Genomic DNA, 24,113 nt, shown 5'->3' on the forward strand with positions numbered 1-24,113 from the left:
ACTGCATTCTGAGTTTAAACACAAATGTAGTCCAGGCCTAGACTTAATCCCTAAAGAGGAAACCTGATCTCAAGGGTCTGTATGAGGGTCCACACTTCAGTTCACTCTAACTACAGAACTTACATGGTAATTTCATAGAAGATATGGAATAATTTATAGTAAATACTCAATAATTTATAGTGCCAAATGGGTTCTTCGTGCAATGCCATACACTCTTAAAAAAGATGGTTCTTCAAGGGCTCTTTAGTAAAGGAAATGCTTCTATTTAGAACAATGTGTTCTATACAGAACCATTTCATTCTTAAATGGTTCTTTGCATGGTAAAGTGGTTCTTCAGATTGATGGAGAACTTGTTGTTTATGGTTCTATATAGAATCTTTTTGAAAGTGGTTCTATATAGTGCCAAAAGTTTCTTTTATTGTTATAAGTTTGACATCATAATAATAGCAGAACCCTTTTTGGTGCTAGATCAATCTAGCACCATACAACCATGCAAATAACCATTTAAGCATGAATTGGTTCTATTTAGGACTTACGGTTCTACATAGAACCATTCCCTTTACTAATGAACCCTTGAAGAATCATCTTTTTTAAGACTGTAGAAGAAGCACTTTTGATTCTATAAAGAAACCTTCGGTGGAGAGTTCTTTGAAAATGAGATGCGTGAGTATCAAGAACCTTTGTTTACCAATTTGATGATTCTTTTTAGAACTTTTGCATTATGTAAAAGGTTCTGAAAAGAATAATCAAACTGGTATAGACCCTATTTTGTGAAAGGTCTTCAAGTCTTTAAAAGGTTCTTCACCCTCACTATTTTTTTTTTTTATTATACATGGTTTTTTAGGGAAACTATGTCATTGCACAAAGAACCCTTGTGGCACCTTTTCTAAAAGAATGTAGTTCGTAGAATGTAGATATGCCTTTAGATTAATAACAGAATTGACCAGTTCCAGTGAGTAACTACTATGAAAGAAAAGAACACAGAACCTTTATGTAATAACAAAGGATTGTTCCAGAACTAGATAACTTAGACAGGAAAAAATGTCTAACTTCTCCAGAGTCTTCGGATTTTCCCTGCAGTGCATTTAAGTGAATCATTAACCATATTCACTGTTGTACTATCACAGAACAATTAAGGGCCAATCATTTCCTGTAGCCTAGCTGAAAAAAGTAAGTTCTTAATGAGTTCACTGACTCTTGCTTATTTAAATAAATAGTTAAGATGTAAACAGAGTGGTTCCGCGTGGTTTGGTGTGAAATGTTCTGTTCTAGAGAAACTTACAGAGTCAGAATCGTTCACAGTGGTGGTGATAGGAACCAGACGTCCACCTCTAAAAGCTCCCTCACAGATAGTTATCACATGAAATAGTTATGAATACACTGCCTGCCAGAAGAGTTTGGCCTAAAGTACTTTTTAAAAGCCATCCATGGTGGAGGGATACATACAGGGTGTTGTGAGGCAAAATAGTCCCCAAACACAACTTATTTCTTCAGATTTTTCACTATTTTCCCATCATCAACATTCCATATACACCTCAGAAGACACATGTAGGTTCAGTGTTGGTTCCAGATAGCTGTACAAAGAGAGCTAGTACACTTACTCAGTTAATACACTGAAAAAAGTTGCTGAATCCCAAACAAATGAAATGTTACATCAACTGAATCAAATGAATCATATAACTTTCAAGCAACTTTTTTTTTCAGAACCTGTTTCAGCATAATTTAATTAAACTGTCTTGAAGCTCACCATCATGTTACCCATAATAATTATCTAGTACTTTGGAGTATGTACTTCACCTTTTCTGGTAAATGTCTAGAAATTAAAGATTGTGAGTGAAAGCTATACACTGTCTGATGTCTGAGACACTGATTTATGATAGATTTGAGAAGATTTTGGCCTAAAATGTACTTCTTAAAGCCATCTGTGGTGGAGGGATACATGCAAAGTACTGTGAGGCAAAATAGTCCCCAAAGAAAACTTATTGTTTTCAGATTTTCCACTATTTTCCATCATCAACATTCCATATAAAACTCAGAAGGCTCGTGTAGGTTCACTGGTGGTTTTGGATAGTAAATAAAATGTCTATATCTGTGTTGTAGTCATGGCGACCCCTGGTTCCTATCACCACCACTGTAAAGACATCTGAACCATTTCACACCAAACCACTCTGACTCTCTGTTTACATCTCCAACACTCAATTATGCAGAAATATTAAAAATATAAACCGATGAAGAGCTCCAAACTCTGATTGCTCTAAGAAAACATTCTGCGGTCCGTGTGTTTGTGTGAGTGTGTGTGTGTGTGTGTGTTTAGACGGCATACACGCGTGGCATGCTGGGTTAGCGAGGCTGGAGTTAGCAGCAGGATGACAGCCACTGGCACGGACACAGTCTGCAGGTCACCTTAAGAGTCATGAGGAAGCATGTTTGTTAGTGAGGCGCATTGGTTTGAGCATACACTGTACTGGAGGACGATGATGATGGAGATGATGATGATGATCATGACTGACGATGAAGAGAAGACAGCAAAGAACGATGTGACGCATGGAAGAAGCATGACGCTAAATCACAAGGGGATGTAATTTTCAACATGGGCTTGAAATTTACATCGACAGTATGGGGCTTTTCACAGTAATGGATTGTTATCTGACAAAGAAAAAAATGGAAAAGCGGAGCTGGAACTTGGAGAGGATCTATAACAATAGCCTACATTTCCTAAACCCCAAAAATAACAAGTCTTTTCAGGTCACGGATAGGAATGTAGCATACCCTACCTATCAGGAAACCGAAAGGCCGGAAAAGTTTTTCCCTTTTTTTCCACAGTATTGATTCTGTCAGCTGCACCGTGAGAAATGGTGTGTCCATATCAGAAATAACTTTCCTATCTGTTCATTTTCTATGAAAAAGGAAAGTTTATTTGGGACCTGCACCAGCTTGTCCCAGTTTCAGAGCGGTTCTGGATCTTAGGCACAGTTTCTTGGGTTAAAAATCCCAACAGCCCTCAGGGCTGACCCTGTTTGTCCTGACGTGACTTAGTAATCTAACCTGATTTCAATGGAATTATGAGCAGTCGTGTTAGACTACGCACAATTCAAGTCTCTAACCTTAGAAATTACTCTGGGAAAAAATCTAATTTACACAGCCCCAAAGGTAAATCAGCCAAGGCATGTTTAACACTATGAGGTATGAGGCTAATGTAACTAACAAGTAATAGAACAACAAAATTATGCTGCATAGCTAAAAACAAAAGTGTCAGAAACTACATTAGCAAGACTAATTGAGATTAAATCCACATTGTTTTAAGGCAGTTGATGATGCTAATTATTGGGCTAAACACTTCCATTATTTGTTGACCACATTAGCCTCATAGCTCTAGTGCTAAATATAAAGAAGCAAATTTCAGACACCAAACATGTCTTGGCTGATCTTCTACCTTTGGGGTAGGGACCACCATATTTGATTTCTTGACAAACTATATCTTTTTCACATAAGTTGGATTATGCAAATTCCTACAAAACTAATTGTATTGGATAATCCAGCACTACTGCCCTAAACCCAACCAATGGACCCTCCTGTGTGCCCCCTCAGGCAAACATAGACCCCAACGGGGGGACCAATCCCCAATGCCCTCAGACTGTACAAGTGCCCTCCTGATTGACGTCTATAATAATTGGGTTGGATATGGCCTCCAATAGAGCTAATGGGTCAGTTCCACAACTATCGCTCTTGAGTGCCCCCCTCTGGGGCAGTACTGCTGTCTCAGCCCCTCTGACCTGACACGGATGGACACATCGCCACAGTGCTTATGCCCGGCTCTGTGGAGCTCTCACAGTTATAACTCACTGGTTCTTTGTATTTAGGTAGTATAGGAGTACAGTCCAAGCCTAGTATGCTGTAGATGGGGTTCAAGTCCCTGTTTGGGTGGTGAAGATACACTCTTAAAAAAGAGGGTTCTCCAAGTGTTCTTTAGTAAAGACAAGGGTTTTATATAGAACCATGAACAATCAAAGAACCAGTTGCATACTTAAATCGTTCTTTGCACAGTGAAGTCGTTCTTCAGATCGATGGAGAATGTGTTGTAGGTGGTTCTATGTAGACAAAAAGGGTTACAACTAGATGTCTTAACAATAGCCGAACGCTTTTTGGTGCTTTATAGAACCATTTTCATATTCAACACATTCTCCATCAATCTGAAGAACCATTTAACTATGCAAATAACCATGTAAGTATGCAAATGGTTCTTTGAGTGTTCATGGTCCTATATGGATTCAATGTCTTTACCAAAGAACCCTTGAGGAAGCAACTTTGTGGTATATTTGGCTGCCTCTTAAGATCTTAAGCTACACTCTTTAAAAAAGATAGCTCTCCAATGGTTCTTTAGTAAAGACAATGGTTTTATATAGAACCATAAACACTAAAAGAACCATTTGCATACTTAAATGGTTCTTTGCATGGTGAAGTGATTCTTCAGATTGATGGAGAATGTGTTGTATATGGTTCTGTATAGTAAAAAGGGTTACAAGCTAGATGTCTTAACAATAGCTGAACCCTTTTTGGTGCTTTATAGAACCGTTGTCATATATAACACACTCTCCATCAATCTGAAGAACCATTTCACCATGCCTTGAGTATTCATGGTTCTATAGGGAACCCCTGAGGAACCATCTTTTTTAAAAGGGTAGTATCTTTGGCTGCCTCTTAAGACCTTAGCATCTTGTATGGTTTCCTACAGAACATGCTTACATTTTCTCTCTTAATAAGTGTTTTTTCAATATACTGTAAATTAAATTATATTCAATTCATGGTTCATCTTGTCCCTTGAGCCCCTCCCCTGACCGCTAGGGCCCCCCTGCTGTCCCCCCACTCTGTTTGGGCGCAGGATTTGGATTGAGCTCAAGCCTCTTCCAAGGTCTCTCCAGGCAAAAACACGTTTACATTTAAAACATCCTGTCTTTCCAAAGTCCAACTCAGCCTGAAAGTCAGCCATTCCACATCGTCCAACACATCACAGACCGCCGCTCTAATACTGGACTCTGGATCATGTTCACCCAGGAAAAGATCATTACGGAGATACATTACAAACATCATTCATATCCAAAACCGGATCATCTGAAGAAGCCATCTATTAATCAGAGTAATCCAACAAGACCAAAGCTCCAGTTTTCCAGACAGAGATTAATCCAACTAGATATTTAGAATGAGAAAATCATCAACAGCGTAATTTAGTCCAAGATTAGGATTAAGCTGTGTCCAAAAAACAGCTCCAAATCTTCCGATGGATGAATACCAGCTTTTGTCATTGCAGCCCTCCTGCAGTTACTCAGACACACATCTGGGTTCTTATTTTGGGACAAACTTTAACTACAACCAGTAAAAACACGGTTACTGCAGTGAACAAACAACTAAAGCTTTCAAAAACCAGCTTGAGTAGAAGTACAAAAGCAACAGCTCTAAAACTACACTCTTCAAAAAGATGGTTCTTCAAGGTTTCTTTAGTGAAGGCAATGGTTCTATTTAGAACCACAAGTTCTGTATAGAACCATTTAATGCTTAAATGTTCTTTGCATGGTGAAATGGTTCTTCAGATGGAGAATGTGTTGTATATAGTTCTATATAGCACCAAAAAGTGTTCTTCTATTGCTACAATGCCAAGCTTGTTTATGATAGATGAGCCTTTTTGATGATACATATAACCATTTTCAAAAAGGTTTTAAATAAGACCACAAACAACACATTCTCCATCAATCTTAACATTTCACCATGCAAAGAACCATTTATGGTATGGAATGGTTCTAAATAGAACCATTCCCCTTATTAATGAACCCTTGAAGAACACACTCTTAACAGTTCTATATGGAAAAATCTTCTGCATGCTTAAATGGTTCTTTACACAGTGAAATGGATCTTCAGATTGATGGAAAGTCTTGTACTTGGTTCTGTACTGGCATTGTAACAATAGCAGAACCCTCTTTGGTGCTATATAGAACCCTTTTCAAGATAGAACCAAATACAACACAGTCTCCATCAACCTGAAGAACTATTTCATGATGCAGGGACTCTTTAAGCATGCAGATTGTTCTTTGAGTGTTCAGGGTTCTATATATTACCACTGTCTTTACTTCAGAACCCTTGAAGAACCATCTTTTTTAAGAGTATACTTAAGTACTGAATGACTTATTGAACTTTCCAGGTTGTAGAAAAAATGTTCTTTAAATCTTTAAAAGTTTCTTCACGCTCACAGATATCTTTATTTTCCCAACATATTTCTTTAAGGAACATAGAAATTGTTATTCTCAAGAATGCTCAAATAAACATTAAGGTTAACATTAACATTAAGGTCCCATTGTTCTCCTTTTGGATCTTTCTGGTATAAAATAAAATTATAAAGTTCCAAAGTGAGAGACGTAAAGTAGAGCAGAACAGCAGTAAAGCAGAACAGGAGCTGAGCCAACACAACAAAATGAAATGAACCCAAATAAGCAACTAAATGTTTACATTACTTTCCTCACTAATACACTCTTAAAAACAATTTTATATGGAGACTTGAATGCTCAAAAATCTTTTGCATGCTTAAATGCTTCTTTGCATGGTAAAATGGTTCTTCAGATTGATGGAGAATGTGTTGAATATAGTTCTATATTGGGATAATAACAACAGCAGAGCCCTTTTTTGGTGCTATGTAGAACCATTTTCAAAAAAAAAGTCTATATAGAACCATATATAACACATTTTCCACCAATCTGAAGAGTGATTTCATGATGCAAAGAACCCTAAGCATGCAAATGGTTCTTTGAGTGTTCATAGTTCTATACAGAACCACTGTGTTTACTAAAGAACCCTTGAAGCACTTTTTTAAAAGAGTGTATCATTTGAAAACACTCAGGAACGTACAAATCCACCAAATGTAACTTGTTACTGAGTTATTGTAACACTGTCCATGTCACTAAGAAGAAAACCACATCACACTCACATCTAGTACAAGAAGGTCAATGGTTCTACTGTACACACAGGGGGACTTTGTGTATTAGTACCGGATAGAGAGAACACACCAGGATTTGGATAGTAGACCAACATTCTTCTTGGAGATTTACCATCCTGCAGAGTTCACATGATACACTTAAGCCTTAGAAGTCCAGAGTTATCACTTAGCCAAAACAGAGAATACATGAATTATTTCTGACTCAGAGCTTGAGGAAACAATTGGTTTGTTTGTTAGTGACAGAGAAGGTATTGTATTATGATTTGAATTTGATGAAAAGTTATTTTTGTGTGCCTGGTCCTTTTTTGCAGAAATAACAATAAAATATTGATTTTGCTATTTTTAAAATTAAAACAAACAGAAAAAAAAAATTATGTAACTACTATGTAATTAATCATAATAACGTAATTACATTTAAATAGTATTGAAAGGCAACAGTAATAACTCCAGACCTCTAAGAAGTTAATAATCTCTTCTGCAGCCATGGTTTAAGTGTACCAGATGTTATGAATTAGGATTAGATCTTAACTGTGTTGGCAGAGATGGCAGATTTTCAGGAGGAGGGTTGGCAGTTGCTAGTTTAGGGTCAGGCCAGTGGTGCTGTGGACCCCAATCATTACACATTTTCAGGTTTCTCTAATCCAACACAGTTAATCCAACTCATCAGGGATCTTCAGGCCCTTCAAGAGTACAATTAATTGTGCTAGAGTGGGAAAACAAACATATTCAAAGCTTGGGGTATTGAGAACCACTGGGTTAGAGTACCAGTCAAAACCTTGAATTTAATGTATCTTTACATAATCTATACATTTTTGATGCAAAGGCCTATGGTTACATATTGTTTCTAAGACAAATTAAAATAATTTGAGTACATTTTAAATGTAAAAAAGGATTCAGTGGAACCCAAACAAGTCATTTTCAGTAGCAAATGAGGTTCTTCAGGGGTTCTTTAGTAAAGGCAGTGCTTTTTTCCAAAGACATGAGTTCTGTATGGCATCATTTATGGCTTAAATGGTTCTTTGCATGGTGAAATTGTTCTTCAGATTGTTGAAGATAAGGTATATGATTCTATATAGAACCATTTTTTTTAAAAGCGTTCTATGTAGCACCAAAAAGTGTTCTACCATTGTTATGATGTCAAGCTCATAGCAACAGAACAACCCTTTTTGGTGCTACATACACACTTAAAAAAGATTGTTTTTAGTAAAGAAAATTGTTCTACACGGCACCATGAACACTTCTAGAACCCTTTGCATGATTAAAGGGTTCTTTGCATCATGAAAGGGTTCCTCAGATTGATAGAGAACATGTTGTATATGGTTCTATATAGAATCTTTTTGAAAATGGTTGTATATGGCACCAAAAAGGATTTTTCTATTGTTATAGGTTTGACATTTTAACAATAGTAGAACGCTTTTTGGTGCTATATAGAACCCTTTTCAAAGAGGTTATATGTGGAACCATTTAAAGCACATTCTCTATCAATGTGAAGACGATGCAAATAACCTTTTAATCATGCAAAGCATTCATTAAGCATTCATGGTTCTATATAGAACTATTTCCTTTATTAAAGAAACCTTGAAGAACCAACATTTTTAAGAGTGTAGAACCATACACAACACATTCTCCATCAATCTGAAGAACGGTTTAAGCATGGAATGGTTCCATAGAGAGCTCATGGTTCTAAAAAAAACATTATCTTAACTGAAGAACCATCTTTTTAGAGTGTACATCTAAAGTGGTTCTTCATGAAGCTGCCTGAGAGAACACCAGGCAAAGCTACCAAGCTACACCAAGGAAAAGACTGAAGAGTCTAGATGAGAAGATAAGATGGATCTAGCACTTTTTGGTTCCTGTTTAATTCTATGTGGTTCTTCGTAGTTTTGATGCCCTCACTCTTATTGCAAAGTGTGGAAAATAGTCAAAACGATACAACTCTTGGATCAACTCGTGGATGTGTCCAGACTTTTGACTGGTACTGTAGGTGCTGTGTGGGTAATGGGCTTGGTTCAGACTCATACAGCGGGGAGGGGGACGAGGGGCCAGACGGATCCAGGGAAACTCAGTATGAATCTCAGTAGTCCTACCTCTCTTACTGTTCGCAATCTGAACAGAGGGCACAGTTGACAAAGCAACTTGAGGAGCTACTGGACAAAAAATTCAAGACAATAAAAGAACAAAAATGAACAATTAAAATGACAAATTAACAAATTAAATGAGTCATAATTGACTTGTTTAACAGAAATAAACAACAATGAAACATATTCCAACACAGGAACCAAATATTCTTTTCATGAACATGAAGTTGTGAATATGTTATGCCAAGATGTTGTAGTTCGCCACCCAGTGGAACCAGTTTCATGGTGTGTTCACAGGCCTGTTCTATCAGTGCAGTAGCTGGAGTTTCACAGTTCTCATGTAGACTGTACTCCTCTAAATTGGCTGCGGAGTGCACTCCTGTATCCTTCATAAGGATTGAGGTCTGTCAAACAGCAGATGCCTGGCTGGCACTGTGTAGCAGAACTAACCAGGGTCAATATGGGACCAAGTGTCTTTTTCATATGTATTGGCTCAGCAAGAGGTATTAGCATGCTTGCTAATATAATTAATTACCTAGTTATCTAACATTATCTCAGTAATCTACCACTCTAGGTAACATTCCTTTACACTTAGTAGGGATATAATAGTGTTTTGTGACCATCCTCACATGGAAGAGTAAATAATTCCATAAGTTGTGTTCTGTAGATCTGGAAGTTTCTCTGTAATAATGTTAGCTTCAAATGCAAGTGTTAACAAAGATAGAAGAGAATTCCCAAGTGAAGAGAATAGATTTCAGCTGGACTGAGGAGTGCAGTCCTGTATAAAATCCTTCATTAATGAGTTCTGTCAAACAGCAGATGCTCGGCTGGCACTGTGCAGCAGAACTAACCAGGGTTAACATGGGACCAAGTGTCTTTTTCATATGCATTGGCTCAGCAAGAGGTATTAGCATGCTTGCTAAAACATTTAACTACCTAGTTAGCTAATGTTCCCTCAGCAATCTACCACTCTAGTTACCATTCCGGTACACTTAGTAGTGATATAATAGTGTTTGGTGACCTTATCCACACATGGAAGAGTAAAGAATTCCATAAATTGTGTTCTATAGATCTGGAGGTTTCTCAATATTAATGGATTTCATTTGCCGATACCTTCCTAAGTGTGTTCTTGAATGCGTTCTTGAGAAAAGGTCCTAGGAAAAAGTGTATGTCGTGTTCTTAAACTGCAGAATTGTTACACCTTTGTGCTCTTGAGTGTGTGTAGATTCTGTTCTTCCCTAAGAACAAATCCCAGATATGAAAAAAAAATGGTCAATGTCAGAATATTTGTGAAAACCTCTTGAAAACTGCGTAAGTTTTAAGAAGAAAGAACAGTTGGTGAATGAGGCCCAGTGTTAGCTTCAACTGGAAGTGTTAGCAAAGATAGAGGAGAATTCCCAAGTGAAGAGAAGAACAGCTTGAGCTCTATTAAACAAACATGATTCAGTGCTGCCCTCTAAAGGTGTTATTGCACTTGCTAGAAGTGTTTGTTCTCATAATGCTTTTCTGCTTTCTTCCAAGTCCAAAAGTGGGGGAAGTAAAAGTGCTTATTTTCAACATTGGGAGGGACATGTCCCTCCCCAACCCTCCTTAGATTACGCCCCTGACCCCAAGACAAGACTGTAAGACTGTAAGGAACCTGGTTGCCAGTCATCTCCAAGACTTCACACTGTAGATTAATTCAACATTATCTGAAATCAATCCTCACAAACGTCTCTCATGAAAACCTCTGTTCTTCAGCTGAGCTCAGATAACAATGAGAGACTCCCTGCAAGCCTCATACTATCTTGCTTAAAAGGGAGCGTTTGACTGCTGGGAGCCTCTCTTTGTGTACGTGTGTGGTTTCTATAGTGGAAGATATACGGGAGCAATGTTTCTTATAGTTGCAGAAGGCACAGCAAATCTCAGCGCTGCTCTCAGACTTGTCAGAGCCCCCTCGTACGTGAGCAAGACAGAGGAAAAAAGCAAGTTTGTCCATTTGGAGGTTGTCAGACTTTTCGCCTGACAGTACAGCAAACGGTAAACCCTGCTAAAACTGGTAGGCTGAATCTCAGGTGATTTCATTTGACTCTCACTACAGACTCGAGATTGCTATCTGTGGCAGATCTGGAGGAAACCAAAAATAAAGAATAAAAAAAAAAGTAGAAAGGAAAAGAAAAAGAAAAGAAACAGTATTTGGTCTGAGTTGGAAGTATGTCCTACCTTGGTTGCGGTTAGCAACGCCTAGAGATGAAACATTCTGCCGGACTGTATGCAATCAGGAGAGACGAGGAGTTGTTAGAAAGGACTTTGTGTTTTGTGATCAGTCAGATGCACTAACAATGGATCTAGGTAGGACCAGGTGGACACAGAGACGGCTAACACATACAGCTACGGCTTGGGTTCTGCATAACTCTCTTGCACGACAGAGAACTGCCAAGCCTGACAGAGAACAAGCAGTAGATGCATCCCAAAACCAGTCACACACGTCCTCCGGGAGATTGTATGTAATTTGTGCATGTTTCATGGCTCGTGGCTCTCTTGGCATCAAATGAGATGATGGCTAACAGCGATAAACCAAACAAAATGAGAAAACCTAGAGTCGGGTCTGTGTTGCTGAGATGCTCGCTGGAATCGCTGAAGATCTACATGCCTTGCACGCCGTGTCCCTCTATATATAGAAAGCCGCCACGTTTGGTTCAATTCATCAAATTGATTATTCAGTCAATATCTAATTACGCTATATTTCTGGAAGAAAGAATAACACTGAATTAGCAATGCGAGAGGCGCCGAAGGGGCTAATGACGGATCATCGGGCAAGACCTTGTAATTACATACAATTCATTATTTCCTCCAAGAGAGGGCGGAAATGTCAGGTGTGTTGGACGGCCAGGGATGAAGCAGTCTGCTGTCAAGCTCAGAGGCAGCATGAAAAACCCTTCTGCCCCATTCCCTCCACTGAACCTCCCCCAATATGGAGTAGTTAGCATGTGTTGCCTCATTCCTGACCTTGCTGAGTACAGGTGAAGAGTGAAGGGATTTCAGTGTGTACGTTCGGAAATTCAGCCTTCCTTTCTTTCTCCTTTAGGTGGTGCTGTGTTGGTGGGGTGCTTTCACAGTGCATGCTGGAGGGATGTTGCATGTGAAAGAGTGCTAAAGTGTTTCTAGTGCTAGTGGCTTCTACTAAGAACCTGATAAGAGAAGTCGCCGTTATCTGATCTGCTTTGTGGGTGCAGGGATTTTTCAGTTCGAGCTCCGATCTGTGTTTCATGAGGGAACTAAAATAAATAATGCTTAGGGTAAATGAGAACGTGCTGATCTGTTAGGTGAGGTTGTGATCAGAAACCATCTAGCATTTCCCTTCCTTTAGATTCAGTCTTGACACAAAACTGCTTACATGTATTCAGTAGAGGAGGATAATTTCAGGACTGTCTCTTGTTTTAGAGAAAACAAGGAGACGTTTACGATCAGCGATGCAAGAATCATACTTGCGTTAGCTATTTGTTCTCATCTAGAGGAAAGAGAAATGCTATTTTTTACACTGTTTTCATGGAGTGTGGTAAACCAGACAGAAGGTCTGACAGAGAGGACCCCCTTCACCATGCAACACCACCAGAGCTTTTATCGGTGTGACAGAACCTGAACTTCAAGCGATGAACTCTTGTGACTTCCCTGATGTTTGCTCTTCACTGTTACTTTCTCATAAGGCTCTGGAGCAGAGACGCTACTGGGGCTATAAAACACCTTAATTCTGCATTAGGGGCTGATTAGCTCTGATGTTCTTCACACCTCTTCTGCATTCATTATTTTTTGTTGGGAAAAGATTTCAGGTGAAATCAGATAAACGAGGAGTGACGGAGTTTAATTGGTGCCTCTCCTTTAATGAAATGCAGCCCCGTGCAGCCAGAATTGCATCTTGAAATATTAATTTCACCCTAATGCCCGCAATAGGCAGGTCTCGGCAAGCTTAATAAACTTGAGATAGAATTGAGAAAAGTCAATAAAGGATTCAATTATCCTTAAACAACAGCAGAGAAACTGCTGTGTTCGTCGTCTTGTACTTTTTTCCCTGGCCGTTCTGTTCATGCTTGTAATCTTGCCTCCTTCAAGGACTCCTGCCACTCCCTGCCTCTCTTGTTTAGGCCAGTGGTTCTCAGCCCTGGTCATTGAGTACCTCTGCTCTGCAATTTATAGTGTTTTACCTAGTTTTATACATCCACCTCAACTCATGGGGCTTGTTAATGTGAAGGATCAGGTCTTTCTCAATATAATCCTCAGAGCCTACCAGAGTGTCCACACTTCGGCGTTCACATAGCTCCCAATACACCAGCATCAAATGTCATAAAGGCTCTGTTGAGGCATATTGAGAGCTAGGACAGAACAAAAATGTGGACCACCTGGTGGGCCCCAAGGACTTGCATAAGAAGCTCAGCTCTACCACACCTGAGCAAACTAAATGAGCTAATTCACAAGCCCTTCTTGAGTTGAGGAAGGCGTGCTTTAGCAGGGACTAATAGGATAAAGGTTCTTAAATGGTTTTTGGCTTGAACACACAGTTCTACTCCTGAAGATCTTCCTTTCTACCAAATCTAACATACCTGATCCAACTAATCAAGCAGATCGATGATCTGTTCAAAGTTGCAAAGGAACTCTTCAAGACAGCAGATCTCCAGGAGCTCACTCTTAAAAATAAAGGTGCCAAAAGGGTTCTTAGGGTTAATGGAAGAACCAATTTTGCTTCCCTAAAGACGCTTTCAATCAATAGTTCTTTAGAGAGCCATAAATGAAATATGTGAGCATAAAGAACGTTTTTAAAGTTTAAGGAACCTCCATACAATGTAAAAGGTTTTAGGAAGAAACATTCAAATGCTATAAAACCTTTACATTATGTAGAGATTCTTCAAACCTTTAAAAGGTTCTTCTTTGGTTCTTCAACCCAAAGTGGTTCTTCTATGGCATCACCCCAAGAACCCTTTGTAGAAACTTTTTTTAAGAGTTCAGGGCCGCCGACCAATGGGATAGAACCTTTACATAACTGTATGTGGAGCTCATTTATATTTGAAAAGGTATAGCACTGACAGATCACATTTAAAGCAGTGGTTCTCAAACCGGTCCTCCGGGACCCCAGGCATTCCACATTTTTGCTCTATCCCTATGTGTTGCAAGTTAGGATGAACCATCTAGGGGTACCTAAGGGCCAGTTTGAGAACCACTGCTTTACAGTATGATCTATTAAAAGCTCTAGAAGTTCTTCTAAGGTGTAACTCTAAATAACTTTGTTGGCATCTTTATTTTTAAATTGGTAGAATTTGCAGAGCAGGGGTACTCCAGGCGCAAGTACTCTAGGTACAAGTTTGGGAGCCACTGGTCGGGGCCCATCCTTCATTAGTGAGCTTTGTGAGAAGGTTAAGCAAACATCTCACTAGCTTCTAATTTGTGTCTCCACTACTCTTCAACCCTGCACAGCGTCCTGAATGGGAAGTGGTTCCTCTATGTGCTATGGCTTTGTGGACACTCATGAACAGAGAAAGGAACGACGGCTATGACCCACTGGAAATCACAGGAAGGACATGCTGCTGAACCTGAGCACGGCACATGCAAAACGGACACATCATGACACACAACGATGGAGGGTGAAGGATCTGAGGGATGAAAGGCTGTTAACTTGGTCCAACGTTCATTTCTTTCAGACCTGAGGCACTGGGCAAGTCTTGGCTTTGGCAATATATTCAATTTATTAGATTGACCCATGGCCACCAGCCCTGCTTCTGGAGATTTCTACTACTTTCCTGCACGTTTTATTTTCAACTCAAATCTCACACTCTTAATCCAGCTGGGTGAGGTCATATGAATACAGAATCTGGTGTAATTAGGTGTGGTAGAGAAGGGTTGGGGCTACTTTCTGCAGGAAGTTAGATCTCCAAGAGCCGGGTCAGTAACTACTGATTACCACTAGACTACCTGGTAGACTGTGTAATAATTAGGGTTGCAGTGATGCCACTTTTCAGGGACAAATCTGACACCAGCAACAGCTCTTTTGAGGACTTGTGAATACTGATTTTTGGCTTAAGCAGGGGTGTCAAACTCAACCACTAAAAGGGGCATTTTAAAAAATCTCAACAAATCTGTGGGCCAGAGAATGCCCCGAACTGACCATTGTTTATTCAACATAAGCCAAATTATCAACAACAAAATTTAGGCACTTGTAGTAAACCTTGAAATATTACATGAATATTCAAAGTTGAAATGTCCCCAGGATGAAGATCTTTTAAACCTACCTATTTGCTTGAACTAAACACCTGGTATCTTTTCTTTGCTGCAAGTTCTTTAATTCTTGGGCTCAGTTTCTGAGCTGCTGAGCTCATGTTAAGTGTTTATGTTGGACGAACTCTAGCTGGAACACAGCAAGTGTGTTTGGCGATATGACTGGTGTGGAATTGTCTAGAATTGTGGCGTAAGCGCTGTCCCATAGATTGTTTCTGGGGAGGACAGTCAGAGCTTCTAAGTGGGAAGGGGGGATGGGGGGCTCAATTTCAGTGTGAAACATTGAAGAATGAGCTGCTTCAATATTATGAGAGTTGATATCAACATGTTGAGATCAGCTCACTATGCTTATATACAGAGAAAGCCTCTGACCTTGAGGTGCTCTACTGTTCAAACGTTTAGAATCACAATTTTTCTCAATTTTGAACCAATTTTGTTGCATATATGTATAAAATGACTCTATTATTATGCTGATATTCTACAGGTTTCAAACAATTAGTAGAAAGCTGAAAAAATTAAGACATTTTTGAAGATGAACAGAGTTGTAGATGATTCTATAATACCTGAGAAAGCTGTACAACAGTGAGAAAGAAATTATAATAAAAGTTATATCTGGAATGCCTAGAATTGGTCCACACCAATCAATCATCTTGCTAATCAAATAACTAATCATGAGAATTATAGGCAAAAAATTACTATAAAGAGATAATTAGGGTTTATAATTGAGTAACTATTTTTTTGCCATGTTAACTTCTTGTTGATCTTTAAATTGTGAATAAATAATTGGTTTTAGTGTGTAGTTTAAATATTTTAATAATTTAGCAGAAAGCTGTAAAAATTAAGACATTATTGAAGAATAAACAGAGTTGATCTAGAATGTGGTGATCAAATCTTGCTAATCAAATAGCTAATCATAAGAATTATATGTCAAGAAATTACTATAAATAGATAAGTGCAGTTTATAATTTGGTCATTTTTTGTCATGTCAACTTTCTGTTGTTCATTAAATTGTAAACAAACCATTGGTTTATGTTTTAGTGTCTAGTTTATAATATTTTAATAATTTAGCAGAAAGCAGTTAAAATTTTGGAGTTTAAGATGATTCCACAATATCTGAAAAAGGTCTATAATAAATTATATCTAGAATGCGTCATTTTAGAAAAGTGGTGACCAAATCTCGCTAATCAAATAGCTAATCATAAGGATTATATGTCAAGAAAGTACAATAAATAGATAATTACAGTTTATAGTTCAGTAGCTATTTTTTATCACGTCAACTTCTTGTTTTTCTTTAAAACGTTGGTTTATGTTTTAGTGTTTATTGCACAATATTTTAATATTTTAGTAGAAAGCCATACAAATTAAGACATTTTTGAAGATGCACATGTCAACTTTCCCAAAATAATTTGAATTGTGAATAAAAACACTGGTTTATGCTTTTGTCTAGTTTACAATATTATCTAGACTATATAAGTCACTATATCACAAGGGATTCCAAACTTTTGAATGGAAGCATGAATACTGATATTATTTACAGATTTACTGTAATACAGGGGGCTCTTTTTTGAACATGTGGCTTTCAGTCCCAGTAGGAATGATCACAACCTGCAGATGTTTTAAGGCCTGGACTGTACAGAAAAGCAGCATAATTAATTTCTATGACCTTATATTATGTATAATGTACTCTGCTTGGGACAAACGTGCACTACATATATATATATATATATATATATATATATATATATATATATATATATATATATAAGACACTAACCAAGTACTACCAATTCTATTGGTGCAGCTCTAAAAATAAAGAATTATTCAGGATATTTACAGGAGTAGCACCTTTAACGACTGATTTTTTATTCCAGAAAGGCACAAACACGACTTCCACCCAGGACCTGAATTGGACGGCGCTTTGTGCAGAGAATAGAGGCGCATTTGTTCGCCCCACAGAGAAGATTCCAGAAAGCCCCGTGGGAGAGCGGCTTGATGTGGAAACAGCTGGGCTCCGAATGCACTTTGACTTGTTCAATATTTCTCTGGCTCCTGTTCTGCTATTGAGCCTCCCAGCTGCAGTAACTCTAGCCGTCTGCTGGCTCTCAGGGCCCCCGGCTGGACTAGATAATACCGCGCGCTGCCGCATTGCTCATATTAAAATGACCTTTTCCTCATCTTACTTGTGGAGAGGTCCCGGGCTTCAATAAGCGCATGTGCCATTTATTTATAATATATATGAGGAGGAGAGAAAGAACAAAAAACTGCCCCTCAATAGTGGTTTGTATGCATAAGAGGCATTTCCTCTCCTCGTGGCTTATTGAAGGAAAAGTGGCGCAACCACAGTGAGAACTGAGCTAACCTTGCCGTAATGAACACTTCCCAGCCAATTACCCATAACCACCCAGTTAGGCCTAAATCAGAAATGAACGTTTGACAGCCAGTGGACTTCTGCATGTCGTGGCAAGCAAAAAGCCAGGCGTTGTGCATCGTCTCGGTTTTATTGCTTCGGAGTCAGTTACTTACTGACTGGGCTGATGTTGTTTGGAACACCTGAAAGAGAAAAGAGAGAGAGAGAGAGAGAGAGAGAGAGAGAGAGAGAGAGAGAGAGAGAGAGAGAGAGAGAGAAAACAGGAGAGAATGAGAAAACATTACTCTGATAAGACTGCAAAAATAGGTCTTTCTGAAATAAAAACAACCCAAATGATCTTTATTGCTTTATTGCATTTCATTATATTTTTTTATTACATTTATTTCAGTGTTTAACTTTTTTTATGATTTTCTATTTTTCTTTTATTCATGCTTTTATTTGCTCTCTCTCTCTATACAGCAGTTTGATCTGAAATGTACGAAATGTGCAATAAAAACGAAGTTTTCTTCTTTATTGTTATTTTTATTGTTATGATCATTATTGTCAGACATATACACACACAGAAAATGAAAGCGAATGAAAGGAACAGTAAATGCAGCAATAACTGAAGCTCTTGGCAAGTGACCCACTGCCTGCTTTAGAAGAAAAAACAAGAGTTAACATTGGTGCTGCTGTCCAGCGCTGGAGCTCTTGGCGAGTAGAGTGAAGTTTGATGTTGAACTTTCAAATTTTCTTCTAGACTGGTAAGCAAACAGCTGTTAAAACTAATGGCTATTTAGCGATAGATTATAAAGGTAGCTAATTGTGTTTGCGAAGTTAGAAGAGGGACCTTGCATTTCTTTGTTTCTTACAATACAGTTTCTGGTGATACGGTGCCCCCTATTTGTTCAGAGTATGAATTTGACAGGTTCATCTTACATATTGCTCCTTTAATGAACCAGTTTTTTAAATAAATGGGAGCTGTAAGTGTGAAGAACCTTGTAAAGTATACACAAACTGAATGTCCAAGCGAAGAACCATTTAGGAACTTCATATCAAGACCACCCAAAGCTGGTCCATGGCCCACCAGCAAGTTACCCTAACCCACCGCTGATGATAATGAGAGAATAAACATATTTTTATACTATATATAACTTACTCTATTCTTATTTTTCTTTTAGAATCATATTTTTTTGATATTTTGTAACAAAATATAATGTACTGCAAAAAAAAGTTTAATTTTATCTTATCAAGTAAAATGATTTTAATTATAGTCAATAAATCTATTTTTTCTCCTGTTGGGACTGTTGTAAGCTTATTTTAAGATTATTTACTTTATTTCCAGACATTTTTACCTGTTTTAAGTAATTGTATTAATTAAAATGATCTCACTATTTTTTTTGCAGATAATTTTGCTTGTTTTATTAAAATGTGCTTGAAACCAGCTAAATTATCTGCCAGTATAGTGAGATAAATTTACTCAATAAAATGACCTAAAACAAGTGAAACGTGTCCATAAATAAGCTAAATAATCTGATAATAAGAGCACAACCATCTCAAAATGGGAAATATTAGACATATTGACTCGATTTAGGATCATTTCACTTGACAAGATGTCAGGTTTTGCCATGTGTAATATTATAAAATCATTTTTGAAGCCTACCCACTTTCTTCTCTCAGTATACTTCTTGTCCTGAGCCCACAACAAACACTGCATTTTGGCCAAAAATGTTGGCACCTTTTCTACATTTTTACACCATTCATGTAGCTTCTTTGTTGCGAGTGTGGATTTCCACACAGTGTTACATCAACTCAGTTATCGTATTTGTTTATTACCGCTGCTGGTAATTGTGTAGACGTAATAGGCCTGTATTTTATTCATGCAGAAACATTTGATTCAAGCAAATTCAAAGCAGAGTTGCTTCACTGTCCGTTATACTGCGTCTGAATCGCTTGTTCCGAATCCAAATACAATTCCTCAGCTGTCACAGTGAATAAATAATAAAAACGCTAGAAAGAGAGAGAGAAAAGCACAAACGCTTGGGATCACGCTGAGATCGGCTCATGGATAATACAAATAAAGAGACCCGCAAATAAATAAATTACCGAAACAAACAAAAACAAATGCAAATGCCAAAATGGGGCTGCATTATTCTTCAGTACTCCGTCATCACCCACTGAGGCACGAGTGCCTTCACAGAGGAAGAGGAGAGGGATAGAGAAATAGACGGAAAGAGGTATAGAGGGATAGAGGGATAGAGGGATAGAGGAATAGAGCAATAACGGAATAGAGGGATAGAGGTATAGAAGGAAAGAGGGATAGAAGGATAGCGAAATAGAGGAGCGATAAAGGGATAGGGGAATAGAGGGATAGAGAAATAGAACGATAGAGGGGTCGAGGAATAGAAGGAAAGAGGGATAGAGAAGAAGAGGGATAGAAGGAAAGAGAAATAGGATAGAGGAATAGAGAAATAGAAGGATAGAGGGGTAGAGGAATAGAAGGAAAGAGGGATAGAGGGATAGAGAAATAGAGGAGTAGAGGGATAAAGGGATAGAGGAATAGAGGGATAGATAAATAGAACGATAGAGGGATAGAGGAAGAGAGGGGTAGAGGAATAGAAGGAAAGAGGGATAGAGGGATAGAGAAGAAGAAGGATAAAAGGATAGAGAAATAGGATAGAGGAATAGAGGGGTAGAGAAATAGAAGGATAGAGGGCTAGAGAAATAGAATGATAGACGGATAGAGGTAGAGAGGGGTAGAGGAATAGAGGGATTGAGGGATAGTGGAATAGAAGGATAGTGGAATAGAGAAACAGGAATAGCGGGATAAAGGGGTAGAGGAATAAAGGGATAGAGGAATAGAGGGATAGAGAAATAGAAGGATAGAGGGATAGAGGTAGAGAGGGGTAGAGGAATAGAGGGATTGAGGGATAGTGGAATAGAAGGATAGTGGAATAGAGAAACAGGAATAGCAGGATAAAGGGGTAGAGGAATAAAGGGATAGAGGATTAGAGGGATAGAGAAATAGAAGGATAGAGGGATAGAGGAAGAGAGGGGTAGAGGGATAGAAAGGAGAGAGGGATAGAGAAATAGAATGATAGAGGGATAGAGGTAGAAAGAGAGATTGAAAGGTGAAGACTACCCTCCTCTGTTGTTGTGTGTTGCTATTAGAGCTCCACAGCTCTCTGGATTCACTCTAAACCTCTCCAGGTGTCATCAGTCCACTGCAGCGTCTAATCTACCTGCCTGAGCTCAGCTGGACTGAACCAGTCAGAGCCAAATTTATAACCCACTACAGGAGGAGGTGATAAACGAGTGAAGGAGGAGGAGTGAGGGACCACTGGGAGACTAACGAGTGAGAACACGGTAAGAACACACTGCACACTGGGAGAGAGAGAGAAAGAGAGAGAGAGATTGAGAGTCCAAAGAGGTGGAGTGAGAGTGAAAGAATTAAGGAAGGAGAAAGAAGAGGAAAAAACAGAAAGATAGAAACAAAGAGAGAGAGAGAGAGAGAGACAGAAGAGAGAGAGAGAAAGAAGAGGGTCTTTCCATCATGCCATTTGTCCTCTCTCTCTCTGTCTCTCTCTCTCCCCCAGTCTCTCCTTCATTCCTCTGTGTGAGTAAAGAGGAGAACCTGAACTCTGCTGTTCTTGCTGTGTAACGTACTGCAGTGACTTGTAACTGTGTTACTAAAGCCAAAGGAAGACAAGCTGCTCTCGTTCTCAACAACAGAAAAACACAGAGTCCTTGTACACACAGTCCTGGCAAAAGTTTGGGGACACCTACCTTCTCAATTTTATATATATATATATATATATGACCATGTTTTCATTGTCAGACTAAAATATCATATTAGAGCCTAAAGCTGTGTGAAGAGCAACAAAAAGAGAAATACGCATAACAAGCTTCAGCTCAAAATAATCACTGAAAACCCCAAAACCTGCCGTTATCACACCACACAAACCATTTATTTGTTTATATGACATTTCAGTTCGAAAAAGAAAACATGGTACTTTATATGAAAAACATTCAGAGAAGCTAGATGTCCCCCAACGTCCAGCTGGCGGAGTGTGTACATGGAATCTGTGTGTTTTTCTGTTCACAAGAATGAGAGCAGCTTGTCTTCCTTTGGCTTTAGTGAGATTAAACAGTGACATTCCAAATGCTCTTGGCAGTGAACTCAACTTCAGCCTGAAATGAACGTGTATCTGTGCTCATTTGCATGGAATTTCTTAGGAAATAATCAGCCAAATTAGCTGCCTACACCAGCACAAAGTGTTGGTAGACTATCTGTAATTTGCACCTCTCTTAACCCTCTACTGCACACATTATGAGAGCAATTAAAAATATATATTTAATTCACTTTCCTTGCATAAAATGGTTTTGATTTCTTTTTTCGGACCCAATTATTAAATTCAAAAACATTTTAAAATAATGTGTGCAGGGGTCCTTTTGGATTATGTTGCCTTGAGGCAACATTGTGCAACAATGGGAAGAATGATATAGAGCCGTGTTCCCTGAAGTGGTGAGATCTGGCTTGTGACTGGCTAAATCCATTCCACTGTCGCACAGTGTTGCTTCTAGGCAACAAACACATTTCTGCAAATTCTAATAACAAAATAAAATGATACTGAATGACAAAAATGAGGAATAAATGTGCTCAGTAAGAGATAGTATGACTAACTACATGCTTTTTATTGTCTTACTCAAACTGTCTTTAAATATGTACAATGTTATTGTAAAGTGTAGGAAAATGAGTTTGTTGCCCTGAGGCAACATCATGCAATAAAGGGTTAAGCCTTGGGGAAATATTGGGGATCCACACTAAACGATTAGGGACTCTCCTACTCTCACACTCTACTGTTACTAGGAGACCAAATATGCAAATCTGGAGTAGCTCGCTAGTGCTGCTGCGATTTTTTTGAGTTTTAAACATACATAAACTCGATTATGTCTTAAACTCAGCTCGTTAAAAAGCTTCGCTCCACACGTGAGAGACTTTTCACTGTTTTCTTTGTTTAGTTACTGTATTTTCTTCTTTCGTGCTCTCAGTTTTCATTGGCTGTTGCAGGAATCCATTCAGATTGAGTCACGGACCAGTTTACACTAGATTTCACTCAGAGTCAGGTCGAAAAAATCAAACATGTTTAATAAACTCTGGTCTGAAACGCGATCGGGAGGAAAGAAATCTGAGTCTGCGCCCATCAGACACGACTCGACTCTCTCCAACTGTCGACTGCGACTGACCCAAAAATCTGCAGACTAGAGGCGACCAGCTCAGACTCAGCCTGACTGAGAATCGGGGCTAAAATCGGGGTAAAAGTTGTGTAGTGTAAGCCCAGCTTTAGTAAATCTGTCTCCATGGCTACAATAGATTTTGCACATATATTAATAAAACAGAAGAACACAAACCCCACCCTATAAACACACATGGGTCTTTGCCAAGTGCAAAGTATTTCTGGTCTTTACAGTAACAATTAAACAGTCCTGAAATCCCCACTCCTGCCTCCCGAGTCCCTGTGCAGGGATGTTTGTGCAGAAGAAGTGACGGCAGAAAATAAGTAGTTTCTTGTTGGTGGTGTAAAGGGATATTACTCCATTAGTCCATTACAGCAGAGAAATGATGACAAAATCATACGCCCCAGCTATAAGCACACTGCAGCTGACCACGCAGAAACACACACACACACACAGCCCTGTAATACAATACGGGTCATTTTCTCATCTCAGATCTGCTCCTGAGTCCTCCTGCACTGTTAAACACAGTCTAAGCCGTATTTATGCGTGTTTTCAGGGTTGAGCTGAAACTGTAACGTTATCTCTTTGGTATGTCACTGTCTGTGTGGACAGTTTTGATCTAGAGACAGATGTTAATATGATGTGTCAAATCATTAGAGTCAATTTCAATCAGTGCTGATGCTTTTGTGAAACGCCCCAGGCAGTGTGTTGTCATATAGTCTAAAAACTGGATAGTATTTTCTACTAAAAAACTGGGTCATTTTGTTGGATTATTTCCACTGCACTGGGTAGTTCTGGGTAGCTTTGGCCATTGATTTAGTCTTTTGTTTGTATTTTCCACAACACTGGGTTGTTTTGGGTAGTTTTAGCCACTGGGTTAGTCTTTTGTTTGGCCTTTTACACCGCACTGGGTATTTCTGGGTAGTTTTAGCCACGGATGCAATTTTTTGTTTGGATATTTCCACTGCACTGGGTAGTTCTGGGTAGCTTTAGACACTAAGTTATCCTTTTGTTTGGCTATTTTTACCACACCTGGGTACTTCTGGGTAGTTTTAGCCACTGGGTTAATCTTTTGTTTGAATATTTCCACCACAGTGAGTAGCACTGGGTAGTTTTAGCCACTGGGTTAATGTTTTGTTTGGCTATTTCCACCATGCTGGGTATTTGTAGCCACTGGGTTAGTCTTATATTTGGTTATTTTCACTACAGTGTGTAGGCCTGGACAGTT

General features: G+C 38.7%; 1 protein-coding gene across 2 annotated transcripts in view; it reads right to left on the reverse strand.

Moving 5' to 3' along the window:
* The window catches only part of ntng1a (netrin g1a), a 211,007-nt gene that overhangs the window by 25,072 nt on the left and 161,822 nt on the right, over nucleotides 1-24,113 (reverse strand). The window contains exons 5-6 of one of the 2 annotated variants that reach the window (XM_036581441.1): nucleotides 17,824-17,850; nucleotides 11,260-11,304 (exon numbers count right to left, since the gene is read on the reverse strand). In XM_036581441.1, the coding sequence (XP_036437334.1) occupies nucleotides 11,260-11,304; nucleotides 17,824-17,850 (72 nt within the window). The remainder of the gene's footprint in view (nucleotides 1-11,259; nucleotides 11,305-17,823; nucleotides 17,851-24,113) is intronic. The other variant, XM_036581451.1, reaches the window with a different exon arrangement.

The sequence above is a fragment of the Colossoma macropomum genome, unplaced genomic scaffold, assembly GCF_904425465.1.
Source record: "Colossoma macropomum unplaced genomic scaffold, Colossoma_macropomum, whole genome shotgun sequence".
NCBI classification, from domain to species: domain Eukaryota; kingdom Metazoa; phylum Chordata; class Actinopteri; order Characiformes; family Serrasalmidae; genus Colossoma; species Colossoma macropomum.